Here is a 10,154-nt window from a genome sequence, read left to right as displayed (position 1 = left end):
TAAAGGAATATCTTATCTTAATGCTATGAACTGAAAAGGTGCAGGGTAGAATTAGAATTATAAAAGGGACATACAGACATAGGGAGGGGTCACACTTCCTAGGGGTCCACTGTAAACCCACACATGGATATTTGTGTGATAATAGTCATCATAGTAGTGATATCACTGTACTTGCATGTTGTTGCTTTGGCTCAGGGGCCTCCTAGTGGTCAACCCATCCATAATCAGACAGATCTTGACCCTTTCATGTCATACATGAAGCCTCGATGAATTAAATGAATTTGTGACGGCTAGATAAATGGGTAAGACTATGAAACATATTGCTTTTAATAAAAAACGAATTCCCTAAAATCACTGACAGTAAATAAAAACAGGTGATAGCCTATATTTTAATATGCTATTAACTCGACGTACTTTTTGTCTGTTTATTTAGGAGCGGCAGTAGATTCATGAACACCACAGCACCGATGAGTTATAAATCATTTATAATCATAAGTTAAAAAGTATTTTTTTTAAACCATATAATACGTTTGTAGTCAGGCGCCACACGGTCAGCCTCACCAAACAGAAACATTTGGGGTCCTTTTACTTCACGTGTGCGTCTGCTGCTCTGCCATCGTGAGGAAACCATGCCGAAGTCAAAGAGGGACAAGAAAGGTAAGAAAATATACCTTCAAACTGTATCAAACACAAAACCATAAAGCGGTTTAAGTGTATTCAATGGTTGCTCATATGTAACCGTTGTTAGCGACAACGGGAGAGTAACGTAATGAGGTAACAAGCCAACGTAAGCTTCGTCCTCAGCAGTTAACATACACTGTAACACTGACTGTCAGCTCAACTCTAACTTACTGACTCATTTCACTCCATTTTCCACCAGTTTCGTTAACGAAGACAGCCAAGAAGGGACTGGAGTTGAAACAGAAGTTAATCGAGGAGGTGAGTGCTTTCTGCTCTGGCTACATGTTCACTTAAGGTTATCTGAAGCTGTTTACATGTTTCACACCTGTTTTTGTCCTTTCAGTTACGGAAATGTGTGGACACCTACAGACATGTGTTCATATTCTCTGTGGCCAATATGAGGAATAACAAACTGAAAGACATCAGGACAGCATGGAAACACAGCAGGTACAGACCATTTCTTTAAAGGGGCATTACACAGGTTTTACACATGGAGGGTAATTCATTCTTCATTAGGAGTACTAGTCAAGGTTTAAGTCTGAGATTACCCGAGTAAAGTCTGGGTTATCTTTGAGACTACATATTTCTAAAAGATGACTCATGTTAATAACTGGGGGGCATGGCGTTGGAGACATGGACATTTACCAGTGAGGTCTAATGAAAGATGCTACCAAGTTGCACTAAGGGACTAAAAGTCAGGATATTTCAGCATCTCCTACATTCTTGTTTTAAAAATCTGCCTCTCGCTAATCCCCCAGTTTTATGAAAGTTCAACACTAAACACTGAGGCAGTCCTTTTAACAAATTTCTCAGTCAACAATTTTAACTGGTCTCTTCTCTGTTCCACAGATTCTTCTTTGGCAAAAATAAAGTCATGATGGTTGCCTTGGGTAAAGGTGCAACAGACGAATACAAAGATAATTTGCACAAGGTAGGCACTCAGGTGTGGTGTTCAGCCAGAAAATACCCTAATACATTGCAGAGCCTTGATATTTTTATATCTTTCGATAATGTGCAGGTCACCAAGTATCTACGAGGAGAAGTGGGAGTGCTATTCACAAATAAAACCAAGGATGAGGTACAAGAGTAAGTAAAGCTTCACTTAATGCACCATTGTTGCAGTGATTCTCCAAATATTGTTCATCGGTTGTTAAAATGGTGTTCTCTACCCACAGGTATTTCAGTCATTTCAAAGAGATGGATTTTGCGCGGGCAGGCAACCAGGCACAGATGGACATAACTCTGGATGAGGGACCCCTGGAGCAGTTTCCTCACTCAATGGAGCCCCAGTTGAGGCAATTGGGACTTCCCACTGCTCTCAAGAAAGGTAAGATTACAGAATAATGCAAAAGACCAAAACCAACAATGCTGCAGTACTCCACTCAGCTCCATTGGTTCTTACTGAATATCTAAAATACAGACAATAGTTGAGAGTAGAATGAGCTTTATCCTTTAAACATGTTTGTGCGACACCATGATAGTCACATCTGGTATCGTCTGCTCTGAAAGGTGTGGTGACACTGCTGAAGGACCATGAAGTCTGTAAGGAGGGAGACGTGCTAACTCCAGAACAGGCTCGTATTCTGGTGAGTGCTTGACTGTTTCATTACAGAACATGTTAAACGTGACATATTGTGCTGAGCTGCATTTGACTTGACTCTTAAAATTGGCTCTTTTTTTTTGTCCGTAGAAACTCTTTGGCATTGAAATGGCAGAATTCAAGGTGCAGATCAAATGTATGTGGAACTCAGAAACAGGCGAGTTCGAGAACTGCGCAGGCGAGGAAGAGCCTATGCAGGATAACGAAGAGGAGGAAGACGACGACGTGGAATGAAACATCTGCAAGGGCAAGAGCTTGCACACCTTCTTTTTTTTTTGGCCAACCTTCAGCAGCATAGAGGGACATTGATGTTGAAAGCATTCATCCTGACTGCCAGTGCTGCCCCTGGTGTCTGTGTAATCACGCTCCCCTTTTCACCCTAAAACACGAACTTCTGTCCTTCACCTTGAATTTTAGCTTCGGACTGAATTGTTGTTCAGTAAACACCAGTAACTGGAGTCAAAGGACTTTCTTGCAGGCCATCATGGTGATCAGCTTGTTTTGTCACAAGATTTGTCAGTATAATCACGATTACGAAACGTTTTTGTATTGCGTATGTATCAGCCAAAACAAAATGAATGTGTTGAACCAACTCATTTGATGCATTTTATGTGTAAGAAAAACATTTTGATGATTTGGGCAAATTAGTTTTCTTTTTAATGTAACAGTATAATTAAGGCAGAGTCCTTATGACTTTTTCCCCTGAAAAAATATTTTCTTTTCTTTTTTACATTTATACATTAACAACGTGTTAATACTAATGGTCTGTAATTGGTCTGTTTGTAAGGGAAAATAAACAATTTTCAAGTGTGATTTCAGGAAGAATGTGCAAGCAAGTAACAAAGGGAAAAGGGCTTCAGCTGATCTATTTTCTGTATAAACTTGGATGTTGTTTGATTGGACTATTCTAGAGATTTTGGCTCTTCAGCGGAAGTAGTTTGGACACTCGTGGGCTACGAGATCCCAGGCCTCCTTGAAGGCTGCGACCACTCTCTCGTCCAGAGGCCCCTCCTCTGCGGCAGCCAGGTTTTGCTGAAGTTGCTCCATACTTGACATGCCAATGATGACCCCATCACCAAGATCACCCTGGAACAGCAGACACATTATGGGTCAGAGAGAAAACTGATGCTGTCAAAACAAGATGTGGGTCATTTAAACTTGTTACACGGTATAACGTTAAGCACCAATATAACCTTTGACTCTGAGGTTATATATCCAACAACTGACATGTTACTGCAGCTATCCATGCACAACTAGGTACCTTAAGTTGGGAGTGGTGGTACATCCAGCGCATAGCAGCAGAGGTCAAGGTGGGTTTATTGGAACCATACACAGTCTCCAAAGTCTTTAGAACCAGATCTATTGCATTGAAGTGACTCAGCTTCCAGTATCTGACAAAAGAAGGAGCACAGATGCAATCATTTTTTTAAAAAATTATGGATTATAAAACAAATGGGATTTGCTTATTTTCTAGTCAAACAGCTGGTCTTTCACCTGTCCTGGTAGGCTGCAGCCCAGCTGTTACCAAAGAACCGTCCTGCAGGCTGGGAACCATCTTTGTCTTGGTAATGGTACTTTCCTGTAAGAAGGCCACCTGCAGAGGAGGAGTAATGGGAGAATTCAAGCTAAAATGATCTAGGATTCTACTACTTACATACTCAGCACTGTCACACAAAGTGAAGGTTTTTCATGCTACATTTTGAGAAAAAGGTCATGTCAAAACCAGACTGGGGGTCTACAGTCACGGTAACCGCTCTTTGAGGCTGTACGTGCTATGAGCTAACACGTTGATGCAGAGCAGGTATGAGGTTTCCCATGTTCACTAATTAGCATGCTAACATTTGCTAATTAGCACTAAACACTAAAGTGCAATTGAGGTACATAGTCATAGACCACAGTATTTGACCTAATGATGGCACCAGATGAAAAGTTGAAGGATTACAATTCATCCTGAGGAGGACATGAATGTGTGTACTTAATGTTACAATCCATCCATCATTCAAAACCACAAATGAGATTATAATGTCACATAAGATGTAACCATGTTCAGGAAACAAGATAAACATCACTCCTTCACAGTAGGTGACACAATTATCAGCTGTGAGTATCTTCTTTTGCAAGGTGCATTATAGAGGGAACATATACAGCACCTGCTAGAGGATTGTATGCGTAGAATCTCATTCCGTAGTATCTCAGACATGGCAGCAACTCTGTCTCAACCTGTCGTGTAGTGGCATTGTACATTCCCTGTGAAAGGTAGTAAGAGTCTAGGTTACAGGAAAAGTAAGCAAAGAAGAGAAAAAAAGTAGTGCAAAAAGCATCTAATTAAAGATTAAATTGAGTTGGAAGAAGCCACCTTGAGTTTTCCTGCACTATAAAAGTCAGTATTGTCAGTATTTTTTTAAATAAGGAATTTCTAGCCCAGCTATGACCATGTTGACATGAGAGGAATGGGCTTTGTAATGCAAGGGATGCAACATGGACACATACTAAGCAGCTGATTTACTCTAAAATGATGCAACTTGTTGAAAACTATAAGGTTGTGAAATACCTGATACACAGTGGGAGCAATCCAGTTGTTGTGTCTGCAGATGGACACAATTTCAGCCACTTCCCATGATGCATAGTTTGACAGGCCAAACTCCTTGAATTTTCCCTGGGGGTGATATTTCAACATTAAATCATAGCTTAATAAAATATTGCAGAGTAAACAGATAGTATTTGAACATGTTAGGTAAAGTATCATTATATGTAGCAAGTTGTGTTACAGTAAAGGTTTCAGCAACTTTTTATAACTCATAGAAAATAAGATATCTGGTCTCTTTACCTCTTTGTGGAGTTCATTGCAGGCCCTAAGGGTATCCTGGATGGGGTTTTGGTGGTCAGGGGCATGGAGGTAGAAAAGGTCCACGCAATCTCTCCGCAACTTCTGAAGGGAGGTTTCCAGCTGCGAGCGCACACTCTCTGGCTTCAGCGTCTTCCCGTCCCAGGGGTTGGCCTTGGTAGCTATGCTTACTGTCACACAAACACAAGGAATTTGAAGTGTACAGTAATTTGCGGGCTGGTTTCACAAAACAGAACTATCAATTCAGAAAAACAACCAAATAAACAAACATGATGAAAGTCTATTTTCTGATTTAAAGACTGACTTGAGCTTGAATTGACACCTTAAAGACTGTCTGGTGGTGTGGTAAGTGATATTAAGAGCCTGGATTTGCCAAATCATGATAATGGTGATGATCAAAGTTCCTTACTCTACTACATTTTGGAAGCCAATATTGTCTATTTTACTTCATTACATGTATTTGACAACATTAGTTACTAGTTACTTTACAGATTATTAATATAAAATGTAAATCAACAAATAAATTATGGCTTCATTATTATTACTTTTAAGGAAGTTTTTGAATGCTGGACTTAATTGTAACAGAGTATTTCTACACTGTTTGCAACTTTTACTTAAGTAAAACATCTGAGTACTTCTCAACTACTGAATTCACATTGTATTGGTTTTGCTTTGTATAGAAATATTCTCTCTTTTCTTTGGCTCTTTTGTCATTGTGTGTTGTTTAATATTGATCTTGCAAGGGACAAGCTTACTCAGGGTACATATTAAACAGTAATATTAATGTTTAATATTGTCAGGCTTGGGGAGTAATAGATTACATCTAACTGAGTTACGTAATCAGGATACAAAAAAACTGTAACTGTAATCCATTACAGTGACAGAAAAAAGGTGTTTTTAAAACCACATTAAGAAAACCATGGAATTATTTAGCAGGATTACAATTTTAAAATACATCAGTTTTTCTTTAATAGTACACTGAGCAGAGGACACATTTCCAAGCTAAAAATCTTTTATTTTATTTTCAGAAAAGTTACTTTTATTTTATAGACTACACTTACAATAATACTAATCATTGACAATTATTTTCTCTTGTTTTTAATTAGCTACACATTTGGTATTGAGGTAACCCAAAAGGTAACAGAAAGTAATCAAGTTACTTTGATATTATGATACTTGGATTCGGTTAATAACTACATTATCTAACATATAATTAGCAATTGTATTTTTGATTTCATTTTTAACTTTAACTAACCCACTCAACTTGAATATACATGGTCTTTTATATCTTTTATCCTGCCCAGTGCTGGTTACCGTTGCCAACCAGCAGGTACGCTGTCTAATGAGTGACAGCTGTGACTCTCTGTTCAGCACACTGAGAAGAACCACCTCCAGTACGTGTGTTCACAGTATGGTTCCTTCTGATATTGTACCTGTTTTGGGGAGATTCATGCCCCCTATGATCGTCTCTGACTTCCCATCCGCGTACATGAAGGCTGTGTCCACCAGGTTGTGTCCCCTGTCCAGGAAAGTCTTCACCATGTCCAGGCTCTGCTCGGCGTCAGCCCGACCGCCGAACGCCATAGTTCCCAGTAAGGACACTGGTCGTTTAGCTGGAGACGACGACATGTTTCGACGAGCCACGGACCTTTGTGAATGAGTGAGCACGTCTTTAATAATGCGAGTCTGTCCAAGTGTGCACAGTGCTCGTTTTATTACCCACTGCATGCTAAAGTACAGCAGCGAGCATGCGAAGGTCAAAGGTTGTGTAGTAATTAGGGAGCGTCGTAAAGTTACTTAACCGGTTTAAAAACGAAGCATGGGCTAAATTAGTTTGATATTTACAGCTATGTGCCTTCTCTGCTTGGCTCGTGGTTGAGGCAGTGCAAAGTTCATTTTTTTCTGTGACCACTTCCTGTTGTTTTAGACATGCATGTTAATATTTGTTAAAGTCTCTCCGTTGCATCATCTGGAGACTTGTCATACAATATCTAGTGTGTAGTTCTTGGGTTTAACCACAAGGTGTCAGCAAATCTCCATCCATTTTTACACAAGACGTTTATTGGGTTTCTCCTGCACCAGTGTGTAGTCCAGATTATGCTGATAAAGATGGTAAATAAATAAATAGAAACAGTGTTCATCCACTTCACAGAGCATTATCGATGTAAAAACACAGTCCACCTCTCGTCTCCCTGTGCTCTGTTGGCTCCGACCACCTGTAAGTACCTGATCCTGGGTGTTAATGGAGCGGGTCTTTATAAATATGTGGGCACAACAGCCTCAGATTTCCTGCTGTTTTGCCAGCCTGAGTCCCATTTTGTCCAGATTGGACATTATCCAGGAGCAGCCTTAAGTCCAAGCTGGGCCAGCATGGTATTTCAGGGCTTCCTAACTAAAGAACCATTCATTTTATGATGAAAGTAGTTAACCCATAAAGAATTCTCAGAGTAAGCCCACCAAAGTCTCAGAAACAAGTGTTTCTATGCTAGAATAATACCAAATGAAAGGTTTGCTTCAAATTAGTTTGATAATTTAATTAAACACATTTTTTTAAAAAGAAAATACACTGTATAACCATAATATCATCTGAAATATTAAAGGTATTACAACTAGATTTGGACCCTTTATAAGACAAGGTCTCAAAATTGAATTTGGTAAAAATGCAGGAGCCACCTTTCAATATTTACATTTTCTGTTTATATTGTGTTTTTAAATAGATTTAATATCTTGGATGCAAGTTTACATACAGGCAAAGTGGGCAACTGCCCTGGTTTGCTATAGGTTTTTGTTAATTTGAATAATTAAAACTTAGTTTGGGAATTTGTGCCAGTAAAGTACAATATCAATTAATTGGATTTATTTGCTTAATATGATTTGTTAAAGAAGGGTAACATGTTGCCATTATAATAAAGCAGCCATGTGTAATCTGCTGTGTATGGTACTTGATGGGTAGGCTGCCTGTAGACCAGTGGTTCTCAACCAGAGGTCCGGGGACCCCCTGGGGTGAAATGTGGAATATTTTAAATGGCTGTTATTTAACGGACTAGAAGTTAGCCAATAGGTTTCACACTCTGCACTTCATCTGTCAGTCTACAGTGTAAATATTATCAGCCGAGGAATCCTGAGACCACATCTTGTCAAATATGGGTCTGTGGCCTGATGTGTAATTTGGGTTGTAGACAGCAGGGAACCTATAAAGAAGGTGGGGGTAAATATAACAGCATATTTTCCCCCTCGGGCTTCTAAACAGGTTAATCTGACTGTGTGTATATATGTGTGTTATATATGTGTGTGTTTTTGTGCCAAGAAATAAACATAAATAAAATAATTAGATTATCATAAGACTAACTTTTGTTGTTGTAGTTAAAAAAAAAAAAAAAAAGACTCTTGTCTCGCCCTCTGTCCCCACTTTGGGCATGTAATTCAAACAACATGCCGTGTAGCAGTCACCCTCGGAGGGTGCACGGACAGCGGTGACCCGGGACTCTGTAAGGTCATGAACACACATGCGTGCAATGAGAGCTTTGTTTGGAGAGCAGCAGTAGTCACCCCGGCGGCTGACCCTGTGACCGCACCATCAGCTGTTTGCCCCGCAGAGTGACCACTAGCTGCCTCAGACCCCCCCGAACATCCTCTGTGGCTGTCAGGGCGATAGTATATCACTCACTTTCCCCCCAACATGTCCGAGTCTACTACCATGAGCGGTTTGCACCTTCCCTCGTGCAGCTGCTTCCCCGCTTTGGCTCACGGCTCCGTGCGAGGCGCGCGGATACTGCTCTGCACGTGCGCTCACTTCCAAACTCCACGAGCTTTGTTTTCACCAACATGCGTCCGTGAAATCCAATAAACGCCATATTGGTGGAGGAATTTAATATCGGCGTATAAAAGGTCTCTATTTTAGTATAAGCGTGCAATATAACGCAGCGTATTAATGGCTTGAGAATGAGTGTCAGTGTAAGCATTTTAATTACAGTTCTTGTCATGGTTGTTTGCGGTCGCGGTCCGTTTTTTAACCCAATATGAATTAAAATGACTCTAATGTGCTGTAGCAAATACCAGTTAAATTAAAAGTAGTATATATTTACACCTGGACCCGAGGAAACCCCTTTTTAGCTACTAAGTCTCTGTTTGTGAGTACACTTTGCCGACTGCAGGGTGTCTTGTGAGTGGTTTTCAGAAGCTGCTGAAGCTCTGAATATTAAATTGGACCCTTTCCATCCTCCCCCCGCCCGCCTACCCACCCCAAACCCCTGCCATCATTACCAAGTCAATGGAGGGAGGCAGGACGCGCTCAGCCTCCACGAGCGTTTGCCCGTGAGATCAACATCTGCAGTGAGGAAGCGGAGGTGAGCTTCAGTGCTGGAGTCAGTGTGTAACTCACCGGCCGAGAGCGAGAAAACACACGCATGTGATGGCTGGGGACATTTTTGGAAAGTGTTGATCATTTCCACAAGGAAGCTTCTTTACGCGCCTGTTTCTCCTCGTTCACCGCTCGGATTTCTTTTTTTTGTTTTGTTTAATTTTTGGTGATGTATTAGGTTCATTTCGTTTATTGTTAAACTGCTGAATTATACTCATGAATGAGTTTGCGAGTAATTCCCAGTTTTTAAAACTCTAATCCAAGGAGAAGCAACATGGAAAGAGTTATTTTTTCTTTTTTTCTTATATTTATTAAAGAGACTCATGCATTGCGTTATGGCATTGCCAACAATCTCCAACCTTATATGTGAGTAAGCTTTCGTCCTACGTTTTCTTTGTGTATATGCTGTTTCACTTCATATTTTCTTGGTACTCAGATTCTTTAGGGGTGATTTACTTTAGCCTTCATCTTTCCTAAGATGTTTTGCAGCCTCACATTTCCTTTGAAGTTCGAGGAAAACTGCTGGTTCACCTGAACACACATAACTTTGTGTCAAAGAGTGAGCCAGAGGCTTGTGAAGTGTTTTGTTTGTTTGTTTCAGAGGTATCAAACAGCAGCTGGAGATATTATTTGTAGAGGCTGGAAGAATAATTTGACTGTTGCCTGCT

At 40.3% G+C, this 10,154-nt stretch overlaps 2 protein-coding genes across 2 annotated transcripts; one reads left to right on the top strand and one right to left on the bottom strand.

The window, feature by feature from the left end:
- Positions 1-560: 560 nt before the first annotated feature.
- Positions 561-3,094, top strand: mrto4 (MRT4 homolog, ribosome maturation factor). Its single transcript, XM_035661651.1, has 8 exons — positions 561-657; positions 881-939; positions 1,025-1,128; positions 1,531-1,612; positions 1,700-1,767; positions 1,857-2,008; positions 2,191-2,267; positions 2,372-3,094. Exons 1-8 carry the CDS (start codon positions 630-632, stop codon positions 2,513-2,515), a joined length of 714 nt encoding a protein of 237 aa, XP_035517544.1. The 5' UTR covers positions 561-629; the 3' UTR covers positions 2,516-3,094.
- Positions 2,549-6,963, bottom strand: akr7a3 (aldo-keto reductase family 7, member A3 (aflatoxin aldehyde reductase)). Its single transcript, XM_035661650.1, has 7 exons — positions 6,560-6,963; positions 5,109-5,296; positions 4,833-4,937; positions 4,432-4,528; positions 3,776-3,875; positions 3,543-3,672; positions 2,549-3,367 (listed from the first exon to the last, which is right to left on the bottom strand). The coding sequence occupies exons 1-7, from the start codon at positions 6,852-6,854 to the stop codon at positions 3,206-3,208; spliced, it is 1,077 nt and encodes a 358-aa protein (XP_035517543.1). The 5' UTR covers positions 6,855-6,963; the 3' UTR covers positions 2,549-3,205.
- Between the last annotated feature and the right edge of the window lie 3,191 nt (positions 6,964-10,154).

This window comes from Morone saxatilis, unplaced genomic scaffold, assembly GCF_004916995.1.
Source record: "Morone saxatilis isolate NCDOM2014 unplaced genomic scaffold, NCSU_SB_2.0 Contig18, whole genome shotgun sequence".
Lineage (NCBI taxonomy): Eukaryota > Metazoa > Chordata > Actinopteri > Moronidae > Morone > Morone saxatilis.
Note: the sequence above shows the minus strand (reverse complement) of the source record. Positions and strands in the feature narration are given on the sequence as shown.

Excerpts from the sequence above, each read along its gene's own strand:
- akr7a3 (XM_035661650.1), bottom strand. The coding sequence starts at position 6,854 with ATGCAGTGGGTAATAAAACGAGCACTGTGCACACTTGGACAGACTCGC. Across the intron at positions 4,938-5,108 it reads GCAATGAACTCCACAAAGAG|GGAAAATTCAAGGAGTTTGG; the intron begins GTAAAGAGACCA and ends TATCACCCCCAG. Across the intron at positions 3,876-4,431 it reads CGCATACAATCCTCTAGCAG|GTGGCCTTCTTACAGGAAAG; the intron begins GTGCTGTATATG and ends CCTCCTCTGCAG.
- mrto4 (XM_035661651.1), top strand. The coding sequence starts at position 630 with ATGCCGAAGTCAAAGAGGGACAAGAAAG. Across the intron at positions 1,129-1,530 it reads ACAGCATGGAAACACAGCAG|ATTCTTCTTTGGCAAAAATA; the intron begins GTACAGACCATT and ends TCTGTTCCACAG. Across the intron at positions 2,268-2,371 it reads CAGAACAGGCTCGTATTCTG|AAACTCTTTGGCATTGAAAT; the intron begins GTGAGTGCTTGA and ends TTTTGTCCGTAG.